We start from the raw sequence: 15,419 nt of genomic DNA on the forward strand, positions 1-15,419 counted from the left end.
AGGAAAACAATAATGATGATAATAAAAAAGAATAAAAACAGATAAAAAATTAAACAACAACAATAAAAAATGGCAAAAATCAATAATAAAGACGATGATAGCAACAGCAACAATAATAAAATGTTGAAGAGAGAAACGCAGGAAAAAAAAAAGAAAAAAATAATACGGACGACAGACAACAAAAAAGAAAAAGCACAATACTTTAGTTGAAAACTTAATTTAAGAAATATTTGAATACCTAATTGCATTGTTTCATTATTTCTAGATTATGAAGGAGTTAATAACTTTACGTTGAATTATGAAGGATTCATTCGATGATGCAAGGATATAAGAATTTTTTTTGTGACTTTTGGATGCTGCATCTATCTCCGACAATATTTGAGATTATCTAGTGTTTTGATTAGTGTTTTTTTTAGGAGTTCAAAACAGTACTTTTTTCAATTCCTTTTAAAAACTTTTGCCACCTACTAGTTATTGATTAATTGCTGATAAAACAAAATTTAGTTCCTTGGTAATAAATCCGCACAAAGTATGCATCTTACCTATCGTACAAATAACTATTTTTTTTCAGTCACCAATAGATTATACCTAAAATATTATACGAGTATATTCTTTTCTTCTAGTGCCGGTGTCATACTTTCCATTTTATAAAAAATTTTGGGCCTCTACATTTTTCTTATCTTGAATAGCCAGTCTGTCCTGATCGTCTCTGATTTATAACACTTAAGTTTTGGGCTTATTTGGACCTGGAAAATATAGAATAGCCCAAGATAAAAGCAACAAGAACTATGAACATGTAAGCTATTGGGCCCCAAGTAGACCCAAAAAGAATTATTGGTCCGAAAAAACTTTATATAGTTAGGTATTGGGTTTAAGAAGTCTTTCGGAGTTAGGACTGTTTGTTTGTGTAGACCCAAAAAAAATTATTGTTTGTATTTTTTATTTTCGGTAGTTTTATTTTTAGGATTTATAGAAAAAGATTGAATTATATTTTGCTGTTGTAAAATTTTAATCAAAACTAAACTTGTATCCACGCAAGATGCTTCTGTGTGACAAAAATACCTTACGTGGCATTCTAATCCTTCAAAGATAGCGTACTTTTGTCACACAGAGAGGATTTTGCATGGGTACAAATTTAGTTTTGATTTAATGTGAGTATATACATCAGTATTTTCATCTTTTATGAGTACAAATGGTCATTTATTCCATTTTAAAACTAAAAATTTATAAAAACGCCCCTTAACATAGTGGCATATTCAAACTTCAAAAAAAGTCATTAGATAGTATCAAACTCAATGATTGCGAAATTAATAAGTTAACTGCTTTATTATAGCATCATGTATCTATTCATTTTTTCTATGATGAATTTTTAATAGAGGAAAAAAGGAAAAAACCTTTAACGTATTACTATTCAGCTTAAATATTAATAAGATTTGTATAATCACTAACAACTAAACCACCATTGTCACCTGACCAATCCATTACCACCATCGATTACAGTAATAATATCGTATGTGTTTGGATTGACGTTTATCAAACTAGAATTTGAATGATACAAAGAGAGAGAATAATGTTATGTTTCTAATATTTGTCCGAAAACACAAACACAGTACTAAACACCGAAGATAGAGTGAGTAGTGAGGGCAGCTTTCACTATGCACCCAGTTTTCATTGGTCCCATCGCCAACTACAACCTTTTGTCATGTCCAATGAAAGTATAAAGTGGGAGCTAAAACCACTACAAAAAAGTTCCCTGCACTTGTAATGAAAATGATCTTACCTTGCCACTTTTCTAAATCTTCTTTATGTTTCTCCTTTATCTTTTGATAACCACACCTTTTCATGATCTTTAATTTCTTCCCTTCAATAAATCAAAACAAAATGGCAAAATTATCTCTTTAATTTTGATTATCTATCTCGAAATTCGTTATTGTAATTTGAATAATTGAGTGTGTGAAAGTACATATATATAAGATCTTATATTAACATTCGTCCCCTATAATTAGGTACACTGCATGCTATAGTCCCTTGGCCCTTGCTAAGATAGTAGCTACTGTACGGAATGATGCATGGAAGATGGCCATGCCCATGGCCCCACATAAAAAGATTCATTAGCCCATGGTCTTTTGGACTCATGTGGGGCCCAAATAATAAGACACCTAAAAGACAAATCTCCCTCTATCATTTACGGACAAAATTGTCCTTGCCTTTTTTTTTTGCAGCAAACCATTTTTGAACTTTTTTATTTTTAATATTGAAGTGGCAGTGATGTTTTTTTTTAAAATGTGGATTAATTAGAGAAGCAGAAATTAGACTGTTCGATTTATTAGAAGTATAGAAATCAGATTGTTCGATTTTTAGAGGCACACAAATCGGATCGTTTGATTTGTGTTTAAAAAATTTTTAAAATTTGAAGTATGTAAATCGGACCCTCTGATTCGTGTACTTTCTACGATTTTAAAAAAATTAAAAATTACAATGTTAAGATATATCACCAGTTCTACTTTCATAACAAAAAAATTAGCCACCATTTTTTTTATCTTTTAATTTAAAGATTATTTTATGTTGTGAAAAGTAAATAAGGCATGGGGTTGTAGGGTAGCCAATAATTAGATGAATAATAATAATATGATGATGAATAATCAATAAAAACAAAACAAAGGGGATGGGTGTGTGAGATTTGAGAAAAGGATATAATAAAAGTGAAAGCAAAGGAAAGTACTTTGGCGTTGGCTTTTGTGGTTTTAATTTTCTTTTTCTGAACGTATATTTGCTTTTAAATGAATGATGAAAGTTGTGTGGTGCCTTCTGATACCGACATAAGCTGTGTATTGGGCTCAAAGGTTACGTTGGAAGCCATACACATGCTATTCCTTTCTCTGCCTCCTTCACAGTTCTGTAGTTTGTGTCTATATATTTATTTACATTTTTTACTTAAATAATTCGTCACTAGAATAGTCCGACACGATATAAGAACAAAATTATAAAATATTAAATATATTTTTATATATAATGACTAGTTAGAAACTAATTTTTTTATGTAATATAATATAATTGAATTTTATATGTTATATATATACTCTGTTTCAATTATAATTTTTATTATGATTTTTTAGGCTCATATTTACTTAGTACAAACTTAATTACATCATTGTCTCGCACTAATAACCGATTCAATTCTGTTAGGGAGTTAATGGAGTATTTATACAATGTATATAATGGATTATTTATTTGGCTCAATATAAATTAAAAAATGAACATTCAGGATAAAATATTACTAATTTCTCAAACACAGTATACTCATACTATCTAACAGATACTTTATTAGTTCCGTATACTTTTTCTAACCGATAATAACAGCCTCATCCGTTATAATAATATAGGAAGGAAACACAATATAGCTAAATTGACTATAACTTGGTTTTGGGCCAATTTGTTTGATAAAAAAATAATTAGAGAATATCATAAGCCCAATTATATGATGTATGTCCTCTCAAAATTTGTGTCTTCTATGTCTTACAACGAATGTATGCGAGTTCGAAATTTAGCTGAAATTATGGGTTAATTTTTTTATATATTGAAAAAATTTGGGTGTAATACTTAATCATTGGATTTTATGAGCGTATTGTCAATACAAGGGGGACGTATTGTACTATTCCCACAATTTCGAAAAATACCATAAAATCTAATGATTAAGTATTACACCAAGATTATACCAATATGTAAAAAAAAAAAATCGAAATTATGTAGTGGATATATAGAATGAGTTTATAATATTTAAGATTAGAGATGGTCTAATTTATTTGTTAGAAGTTAAAACATGATCACATTATTATCAGACATGGACATATACCACACAAGGGAGGGACAAGGTTTTGGACAACTTCTGCAGTTCTATCGATTGTATGAGGAAAACGAAGAATTATGTTGCTCCTCTCCTCTCTTGTCAACTCAAACTGATGCATGCATAACCAACTCTGTTAAAGTCTTTCATTGTCTTTGCTTTCATGTTTGCTGGCTACAGGACACCGAGTTTGACAACTTTCATAGCCTCAGCTCATGCATTATTATTTCTGCATACCTCTTAGTTTGTTAAATAATATACAATCAATCTTTTCATTTTAATTTTATCTTTCAAACTCAGTTTTACACTTTATACACGTGAAGCTTATATGGTGACCGTGGCTAAAGGTGAATTTATGCTTGCTCCAATGAGCCCAAACTCGTTTTAAGTTATAGTTTAATATCACTTTAATTTTGGTTTAATTACTCGTTCATTTCTTATAATTTTATTGAATTTTCAATTAGTTCCTTATATTATATTAGATTTTGTAATTATATTCTTATTATCAACAATTTAACAAAATATTCAAGTCAAATATTAAATATATTCGTTTTGTTTATAAAATATTCTATTAATTTTATTGTTTTTATCACGACAGAAACTCAATTACAAAATTTGGTATTATATAAAAATTCAATTAAAAAATATAAAATTTAATTAAAAATTTAATAAAATTGTAGAAATCGATATAATAATTAAACCTTTAATTTTTAGAGTACAATTTATAAGCGCGGACAATAAAAAATGATTTACCACTATTATTCATTAGGAATAAAAAGATATATAGATGGTTACTTTAATATAACTTTAAATTTGAATTTTGGGCAACGCATATCTCTATATATATTTTTATCCGACAAAGTAGTGCTTAGCCAGGAACTAAATACTACTTTATTAGAGAAAAAAGGTTCACTGTACTGCTTGCCAAATTTGCGATTAAATCATATAAAGGGACCAATTAAATTGCTGTCAAACTTTTCAGAAAAATTAACCTATCCATATAATTTATTATATGCATAGTAATATGCTTTTACTTTCTATCTACTTTAAACCCTCCCGGAATTCATGAAAAGAAGAGATTATGTGGGACACCAAAATAATATTTGTATACATACCAAAATTTTTATTATTTGCATGAGATAAATAAAGCCTTTAGGATATAATTAATATATTCCTTTAGTTTTCTTGATTGCTGGTTCCTTCAAAAGTTTGAAACAGACATGCATTCAGGGAAAGCAAATAACGCCACCTTATTAACTTTATTGGTTTTATTAACTTATGTTTTGAGAAAGCATATTAAAATATTATTAAAATAAAAATATCTAATGTTTCAACTTTTAAAAGGGATGTTTGCGGCCCAATTTTATGGAAATAGAGGCCGTGTGCGTGCTATGCGTCGATATGGATTTGTGGGAAACTAGACAAATATGTGGGACAGTTTTATTGTCAGTGTGATGTAGAGAAATTTGAACCGTGCGTATTTTTTGGATTTAATTTTTGATTAACAAATCGCACGGTCCGATTTGTGTTGTAAGAGAAAAATTTTGCATGGTTCAAATCGGACCCAACGATTTCACTAGTAGGTAATTTTATTGCATATCACATGGTCCGAATTCAAGTTTGAGGAGTTGAAGTGAGGCACGATATACTCGGACCCACCGTTTTTTGGAAGGGGTATATAGAACTCGGATGGTCCGAGTTCGTTTCCTTTTTTTTTAAATTTCCTTCAGTTTAACCTAGTCGGATGGTGCGAGTTCGTTAAGGGTGCTGATATAAAAGAGTGAAAGCGAACTGGTGGGAGCTTAGTTCCGTCTTCCTCGTTCTTGAACGGCTGCTTCTTCTCTTCTTCTATCTGGGATTTTCACTTTTGCTTTTAAAAATCAAGTTGCTAAGGCTAAACTTATGCTTATTTTTTGTTGAGTGAAAAAAATGAGTGACAGAGTATTACTAAAAATACATTATTTTGGTCAGATTTTATTACAAACGAGTGAAGGAGTAAAATTTATTTGTGAAAACCCACTAGATGTTGTTATTCCTTTTATTATCTCATTTGAAGAACTCAAAGGTGTAATCTGTGAAAAGATTAATTCTGAGAGGGCAAGAAAGATATCCTGTATTCTATACAGATATCCCGTACCGGTATTTGGTGGATTCATCCAGTATCAAACCAAATATGTGACGGACGAAGCGAGCATGCAGGATATGTTTTCAATGTATATTGAAAACCAGTCTCAGATCTCGTTCATCGAGTTGTATGTTGAGTTTGAACAATCTGAGGCTGACCGGAATATTCTACGGGAAGAGTATAATAGTGACAGTGAAGAAGAGTTCGAAAGCAACTACGAATTTGTTGGTCCAGATGGAGATGAAGATCAAGGCGACGGAACCATGGCCCCAAATGTGACAGAAGTGGCAAATGCACTCGCAAACAAAGTGCCGTTTCAGGAGCCATCATTCATGCGAGCGTTGGACTTGGAAGCCATGCATGTTCCGGAATTTCCGGAATATATGACTGTAGGTTACGTAATAGTGGTATTAGTGTTTTTTTAGTTAGTCGTGGATTGAGTTATGAATAATTTACTTTTTATGTACCATTAATTATTCATGCGTTGATTAAGTTATGAATAATTTAAATAATAATTAAATTCTCTATAATATGGTTATTACAAAATGCGTGAGTTTGTGGACATTATTATGTGAACAGGTTAGAAACGAGCTACGGTTCAAAGTTTGTGAACCAGATCGGACCGGTCCGATTTGTTTGGTTTATCGGTCGAACCGGACGGTCCGGTCTAGTTTTTACATTTACTGCCGATGTTCTTATTTTGTTTAGAGTGACATAATAACATGTTGCAAAATCTAGAGTTATAGCATACTGGTTGCAGTGAAATTTGATTTACCTTTAGAATCAGTTTTTAAATACCTGTGTATTAATGAAATTTTTTCGAATGGTGGTTGTCGCAGCAGAAGTTCCTATTGTCGCAGATGGTGAATTTGGCATTGGTATGGAGTTCAGTTCCAGAGAAGCTATTATTAAGGCGGTAAAAGAGCATACGATACGACGAAGCGTAGACTACCGGGTGTATGAGTCTGAGCCGATGACATTTTATGCCAAGTGTACACAGTATGAGTCAGGGTGTGATTGGGTTATCAGGGTTAGCTTGATCAGCAGGAAGTACTGTTGGGTTATAAGGAGGTATAATGGTAGCCACACTTGTACCAGAGCCACCATTTCACAGGACCATTCGAAGCTGGATTCTATCACAATTGCAGAAGCAATAAAGCTACTGGTTGAGGCTGACCCCTCCATAAAGGTAAAATCGGTTATAGCAGAAGTGCAATCGAAGTTCAACTACACCGTGAGTTACTGGAAAGCATGGTTGGCTAAGCAAAGGGCAGTAGAGAAAATATTTGGAGGTTGGAAAGCCTCTTATGAAGCGTTGCCTATATGGATGGAGGCCATGTGTCACAAGGAGCCATCTGCTGTCGTCCATTTTGAGACTATGCCTGCATATCAAGGCGATGACTTGGTGGGTGATATTCGGGTACTACATCGTGTATTTTGGAGTTATTACCATTGTATTAGGGCATTCAGACATTGTAAGCCGATTGTCCAGGTGGATGGGACTCACTTGTACGGAAAGTATAAGGGTTGTTTGCTTGTGGCAGTTTCACAGGATGGCAACAACAATATCGTCCCGATTGTGTTTGCTATTGTGGAGGGAGAGACTTCTGATGCTTGGCATTTTTTCCTTAGTACCCTGCGTCAACATGTTGTAACCCGAGATGGTGTCGGTCTAATATCGGATAGGCACGAGTCCATCAATGCAGCTGTGGAACGCAGTAACGGAGCTTGGTCACCTCCTAGAGCTTTTCATATGTTTTGCATCAGGCATATAGAGTCGAATTTTCTGAGAAAGTTCAAGGCCCCGTACCTCCAAAAATTGGTCGTCAACATCGGTAACCATTTAGTAAATTTAAGCAAATAATTAATAGATTCTTCCTTAAATAATTCTATTGACCTCCATTACTTTTTTTTCTATATGTTGTGATCTACCAGGATATTCAAGGACGGTGCGGGAGTACGAAGTGCGTTACCAGCGGTTACGGGAACGTGGCGAAGCGTACACAAACTGGTTAAACTGAATTCCTCGCGAACAGTACGCATTGGCCTTCGATGGTGGGTACCGATGTGGTCACATGACGACGAATCTAGTGGAGTGCATCAATTCAGTTTTGAAGGGTGCACGCAATCTCCCGATTACTGCTCTTGTGAAGGCAACATTCTACAGACTAAACGAGTTGTTCACCCGGAAAAGAGCGGAGGCGGAAGCCCGGATCAATGCTGGCCATATGTTTTCTGATATCGTGACCTCGAAGTTGCATGCAAACTAACTTGCATCAGAAAATATCCAGGTTAGTTGCTTTGACCGCCAAAATGAGGTGTTTGAAGTTCGTGAGATGCCGAGCGGGCTGGAGTTTGCAGTTGATCTACGTGGCCTTCGATGTGACTGTGGTGAGTTCCAGGTGGACCGGATCCCCTGCAGACATGTGTTCGCATGTTGTGCCAACCAGCGACTGGATTGGCAACTCTATGTGCATGATGTGTATAAGATGGACCAAGTGCGGCGGGTGTACCGAGCAAGGTTTCGGCCACTAGGTAATCATACGACATGGCCAGCTTATAATGGACCTCGATTCATACCAAATCCGTACCTGAGACGGGTCACGAAAGGTCGGCCCAGGATGACGCGCTTTTTGAATGAGATGGACACACGGATGTTACGTCGTCCCAGGCGATGTACGCTATGTGGGGCTGAGGGACATAGTCGTAGCAGATGCCGTCAGGCAGCTGGTTCAAATACCAACAGAGATGCCCCCTAGGTTCATAGGTTTAAGATGAAATATGTGTAATATAACCTGAATGAGCAATCTGAGTTAACATGACCTGCTATATGTAACCTTATAAATTATGACAATCTAGTATTATCACATATTTGTAGCATTATATAATATGATGGTTGATACATTGATATATCAATATCTGTCTGAACATGTTAAGATTTTATGAAACATTATTACATACTCCAGATGGTTAATACATCAAAAAGTTCCTTACAACATGATGATAATAAACATACAATATAAACTTACCATAGTCCAACTAATTAGTACATAATGTCCAACACATACAAATTACTCAATACAGAATCCAACATATACAAATTACTTAATACAAAGTCTAACACATACAAATTACTCAATATAGAATCCAACATATACAAATTACTTAATACAAAGTCCAACACATACAAATTACTCTAAACATAACTCGACAACTACTTTCTCATCGCCCACTTTACATCCTTCACTAAGTTTTTGCATTTCTTGGCCGCTTTTTTGAAGACAGAAGGAGTGAAGCGATTGGCACTCCGACGTGGCGGATCAATCCTCAGATTGTAACCTTTGACGTTGTCCTCCGAAATGTCTGCCTGACCTGTATACAATTTTGAGTAAACAAGTATATAAAAGACATTACATATTCATTACCAACATAGATACCACAAGTCAAGAAGGATAACCCAGTCAAAGATGCCATGTATGAAAACAAAAAAAAAAGAACTTGTCGAACATGTAAAGCAAAATAGTTAACATAATACCATCGTTACGAGATTCTTCATCCTCATCGAACTCTTCAATTTCATCATCCGGTTCGTCTGCTAGATAAGCATCGGTTTCTTGTTCGAGTGTGTTAGTGTCTTCCTCAATGAGTCCCATGTTAAGACGGTTAGGATTCTGACTATTGAGAACACCGGCGTCCACCCTCACTCCTACTAGAGTCATCAACAGATACGAACCCCCCGGAAGCCACGGATGAGGTATGACCTGGATACCTCGCATCCAACGAATACCTGCCTGGCATGAACTCAGGCTGATGGCCATATTGTGATTGTGCGGTATCTGCAGCCATGAACCCAAGCAACTGGCTAAAAGAACCTCCTTCGCCTGTTTCAAACTGTGATAAACCCCAATATTGTTGCTGCATTGGAAATGATGAGGTGAACTGTGTCTGAGGTACAAACGGATTTGAGGACTGAGGTTGTTCTTGTGGAAGCGAATTTGGAGGTGAAATATGTGGCTCCTGTTTTTCATTGTCCTCATCCATATCCTGACTACTTTCATCGGTATCCTGATTACCCTCATCCATATCATCATTACCCGCACCCATATCCTCATTACCTGCATCATCTTCACCCGCAAGATTCGACAAGGCTAAGCGATTTTCAAATTTTGATCGGTACCAGTTCATATAACAGTCCAATGGATGCTGTGAAGGGATGGGAAGCTCAGAAAGAACGTAGTGATACCTGTTTGTCCAATGCATCACCCAAATTGAATGACTCGGTGCCGTGGCCCAGTTAAGATTCTTCGGACCAGTCAGAACCTCCCCATGCGCCTTATCCAGATTCTGCTCCTGAGTAGGTTCTCCCTGAACGAGACTAAACTGGCGCCTGACTCTATCGGTGGCATGCCACTCGATACATTCAAAGGACACCAACGGAACTGTAGCGCTCCATACAACCGATTGCATGTAGATTTCAGGAGGAATTATGTTCGGATCCACACGATCCACAGCATAAGCAACCCAGACAAACTGGAAAAATACAGGAAACTCATGATTAGAATCCACAATTCAAATAACAATAACAATGCATCATAGTTTTGTCGAAGACCCTAAACCCGAAACTAAAACTTCTTTAATCAAAACGCACCTGACCTTCCTGAAGTTCATCAAAGGCCTTCCTAAAGTGAGCTAGCTTCAGATATCTATATCGTCGGTCACTACGCTCCCAGTTACACCACCTAATATGATATTTTCAATTAGCCCAACTGAATCTTAAATATCAAGAAACGGGTACATTGTAATATAATATTACCTATTTGCTAGTGGAAAGCTGCGGGATTCTCTAGGAAGCGGTGATAGATATGGCAGTTGGATCAAAGCCCAACCCAGCAGAAGTGTTAGTGGTCCATCTATTTCCTTACAGTTATAGCGAGATGCCCTACATAGGGCCCTGTAAAGGTGTGCTAGGCATGCCGATCCCCAGCTATACTGTCCAATATTGACAAAATCACGAAGCAAGGGTAGAAACTTCCAGTGCACGCCTGGCCCCGACTTATCCCCAAACAAGATCGTCCCAATCAGCAACATAATGTGGCACCTCACATACCTTTGTATACTGATTTCATCGGTCAATTCTAAATTCTCTTTTAGATTCCGCAGCCAGGTCAGTTTTATGCAGCTAGATCTATACTCCTCCTTACGCGGTGCAACGCCAAATTGAAGCAAACACTTCGCCTCCATGGCTTCAAAACTACTCATTGTCATTCCTGTAACTGGAAGACCATCTGTGGGAAGACCAAGAATTAGAGCCACATCTTCAAGAGTCACGGAACATTCACCAATGGGAAGGTGGAACATATGTGTGTCTGGGTGCCAACGTTCGACTAGAGCATTTACCAATGCTTTCTGACACTGCACTATCCCAATCTGAGATACATGATAGAAACCGGTAACTCGTAGATGCTCCTCTACCCTATCGTTGTACCGATTCGGAGGAACTGGATGGTTACATGTCAACATTCTTAATTTCTACAAAAAAAAAATAACAAATTACTAGTCAGATAAACAACAACAACTACTAACCTACTATCATCAATCATTTTACTGAATCCTTATATAACTAATTATTCTAACTTCTAAAATTATTTAATTAATCCTTAAAATTATTCACAACTGCAAATAAAAATCATTACTAATACATATATTCCTAATCAAAATTCTCAACCATATTACAACATCTAGAATTAATTTTAATATTAATGACTCATTTGTTAAACATTTTTCCCCTCAACAATAAAAAAAATTAACATCCAGTATATGCCATCACTCACAACGATAATAATTAAGTTGCTAATAATAATTACGACAATTAAACAAATTTATATATTCTCATAATAAAAAATCTAACATGCCTTAATTAGAATAACCATACTAATCACTCAACATTAACAATATCTCACAATAACAATATCATTAACATCAACTTCTCCATCAGTAAGATATAGTTATTTGTTTAAAAAAACATTTAAATATTAACGTTCGTTCCTCCCACAAAATTATACTTAAAAATAATTATAAATTAAAAAAATTACATTCCACACTTAATTAATAATAAGTAACCATTCCCTTCTTTTTTTATTACATTCGGAAGTCTTCAGACCACAATAATAATAACGAACTTCACTATAATAATATTTATAATTAAAAATCTGTAAAAAAATTTTTAAAAAATCTAACAAATATTAAAAAATTAGTAATAATCATTCTATTTATACTCTTTAATTGCATTTATTACAACAACCATAATAACTAAATTTTTAATATTAATAAGTATAAACATAATAAATTAATAAAATTTAAAAAAATTTTAAAAATACTTACATAATCAGAATCACTGAGATAATGAATAATGTGAAACTCAGATCGATCAACATCTTTAACTTTAAATTTTTTTAGCATGATTGTTTCTCCTCCACCATGCAAAGCAATCAGAGAAAGGGGGAAGAAGGTGACCCTGAGAGCGAAATGTGAGAGAGACTGAATTGAATTCAAATAGAGAGAGGGTTGAGGGGTCTTTGTTGCTTTTAGGGGCACCGTTCGAGGTAAAGCATGGACGCGACGCGTGTCAACTTTTGGAACAACTCGGACTGTTCGATAGGTTGAAGGGAAATCGGACGGTCCGTGACCTGGGACGTTTTCGGAGGGTCCGAGTTGCAGCCTTCACTGAGCCAAATGCACGCTACTCAGACCGTGCATTTTATGTGTGTAACTCGGAGGGTCCGTTACTGACACTACAATTTCGTGAATCACTTCCCACCCTCATATCAGAATTATACACCATCCTTGACTCCATATGTTAATTAAAAAGCGGATGTTTGCTGTTTTTATCTTTTTTCTTTTTCAATTGTAATGAAGTTTGAACCTATAATATCCTACAAATTAATCCAAACCTACCAAAATAAATTTCTTCTTAATTAGTCCTTATATATTTATACAAAGATATTATATACACATAAAAAATTAATTATTAAATCAGTTATTATATATTTATATATAAATATATATAATATAATTTATTTTTAATATATATTTTATATTAATAAGCTATTAATATTTATGTATTTAGAAGTAGGGCTATCCATGAAACTTGACAAGTGGAGAGTTATGGTTTTAGGTGAAGTTGTATATTTGAAATTTAATCAAGTCAAACTCGTTAAACTCAAAGTATAATTTAGTGCAGCCTAATTTGCATTGTAACCCTAATGATGGCTAGCTAGGGTTTCCTATTGCTAGTTTATTTCTTAAAAAAGAAGTAGTTCCATGATGATGACAAGTTTAATTATGGGTAAGGTGAGCACTTTAGTGCGCATGGAGGTAGATAGATATATATGAAAGGAAAATTTTTAAAATAGTAATTTTAATTGTTGATTTTAATTATAAAAAATATATATAATTAAAATTATCAGTTAAAAATTATTGAAATACTAAGTGTATGGATATACTTAAAAAATTTCTATGTTTCGATTATAACAAGCCTAGATTGAAGTGTCATGACACTAATAATTATATCCTATAGTACTATTCAAGAGGCAAAAGGCCTTGAACTGTTCTGTTCTTCTGCGCTATTATTATTATCCCAACCACACGTTCTGGCACAAAAGATTATTTAGTAAGTAGAAATAATTATGTATCATCATGAATTTAATCACAGGCGTGCATTGGTAGATTTAGAACTACTCACATTAAAATAATAATAATAATAATGCCTCTTTTAATTTAAATTAATTTATTGTTCACCTACTAGATAAACAATAACATGTTCCAATAGGGACAGAACAACATAAATGCTGCGCATATGCAGTTCTTGATGATGGCAACCTTGCTTCATCATGGGGAGAATTTTATATATTCTCTTATTTTATACTCCTTTAACCATAATTAGTCCTCCCCTCATCACGTGTATATCACTTGCCACTTTAATTAATTTGCTAATGTCATATAATTAACTTCATGTTCTATGTATGTATTTTCAACTCATCAAAATATGAGCATGTTAATTCATTTCATCATCAAAAGCAGACTAGTACAATTCAGAAAATGAGGATTGTTTTTTGTCGCATCTGTGCCAACAATGGTCAATAGCCCAATAATAATAATAATAATGCAGCACATGCAGTCCATAGATAGATATGAATCAAATCTATCTGCTTTATGGATACATAATTTTCATTGCAAGGATAGGGCATGATCACATGCACTGTGTATATTGTTACACTTTGTCTTTGTTGTGATTAAATTAGCTTTACTTTTTTTTTTTAATTTCTTTTGTTTTTTTGATATGGATATATCAAGAAAGCATTATTGAATGAAGTTGTACGATGTATTTTCAAGTGAAATGAGGCCTTTAATAATAACTTGCCTTTTAGCATACCAAAGGTTTAAACAATAATAAGTTGTGACTCAGTGAGGTGTGGAATACTTACTTGAATTGTGTAGCCGAGAAGAGCAACGTCTTCATATGCCTTTCATCACATGGTGGGAAAAATAATAATGTTATATACTATATAGTTCTTATAGAATCATCATCATGATCATCATAGGTCACGTTATTGTTCATAAGAAAGTTGAAAGCCATAGCGGTGGGTCATGCATCTATGACTATAAGGCCACCACAATTGTAGCTATAAAACCTTTTGTCTTTTTTAAATCTAAGGCTAGTAATAAGAGGAGAAGACACAACAACGACATTGAAATGGGTGGAGAATCAGAATCATAGGCTGAAATGCAGCACTGCAAAATGTGCAATAATATTGGGATGTGTTATGTTTATGTATGTCTCTCTCTCGAGAGAAGAATAGCCCATTACCCATTGGCTAGGCCCCACCACACGCACTTCCTCCCTTATTCTTTTTCTTTAACATTATTCAAAACCCATTTTAAGTATTTATCTTCACAACATTATTTGAGATTGCAATTTTTTTTTTGTTTTTTCATTTATTTTTCAACTCAGCAAGTAAATCATTATTTGTCGTGGATTTAAGTTCTATTCAATGGTATGTTATTCACGAGTGAATTAATATTTATTTACACTGGATGAGATTCGAATTTCTAACACTTATTTAAACGAACAATTGAATTGATTATCCGACCGGCTCAAGTTGGTTCAATCAAATTGCATTATTCTTTTTCACGGTATCTCTCAACTCGGCACGTTAAAAATTAATCCGTCGCGGTACTGAGTCCCATTTAAGAGTTTTTCGCTGACTAATGGGTTGCTGCATGTATAAGGCGAATTTCGAACCGCCACACTTACTTAAACGGATTAGTGAGCTAACCACTAGATCAACCCAATTTGATTACCGAGTAATAGTATTATGATCACTCCAATAAACATGTATCTTCCTTGTCCAAAACCAAAGAGCACACTCACCCATTATTTTGCAATTTTCT

The 15,419-nt window shown here is 34.3% G+C and overlaps 1 protein-coding gene across 1 annotated transcript; it reads right to left on the reverse strand.

Moving 5' to 3' along the window:
- Positions 1 to 9,122: 9,122 nt before the first annotated feature.
- On the reverse strand, positions 9,123 to 9,772 carry LOC110275351 (uncharacterized). Its single transcript, XM_021131208.2, has 2 exons — positions 9,505 to 9,772; positions 9,123 to 9,341 (listed from the first exon to the last, which is right to left on the reverse strand). The coding sequence occupies exons 1-2, from the start codon at positions 9,743 to 9,745 to the stop codon at positions 9,184 to 9,186; spliced, it is 399 nt and encodes a 132-aa protein (XP_020986867.2). The 5' UTR covers positions 9,746 to 9,772; the 3' UTR covers positions 9,123 to 9,183.
- Positions 9,773 to 15,419: the final 5,647 nt, after the last annotated feature.

This window comes from Arachis duranensis, chromosome 9 (genome assembly GCF_000817695.3).
Source record: "Arachis duranensis cultivar V14167 chromosome 9, aradu.V14167.gnm2.J7QH, whole genome shotgun sequence".
Classification (NCBI taxonomy): Eukaryota; Viridiplantae; Streptophyta; class Magnoliopsida; order Fabales; family Fabaceae; genus Arachis; species Arachis duranensis.

Excerpts from the sequence above, each read along its gene's own strand:
- LOC110275351 (XM_021131208.2), bottom strand. The coding sequence starts at position 9,745 with ATGCGAGGTATCCAGGTCATACCTCATCCGTGGCTTCCGGGGGGTTCG. Across the intron at positions 9,342-9,504 it reads TGAAGAATCTCGTAACGATG|GTCAGGCAGACATTTCGGAG; the intron begins GTATTATGTTAA and ends AATTGTATACAG.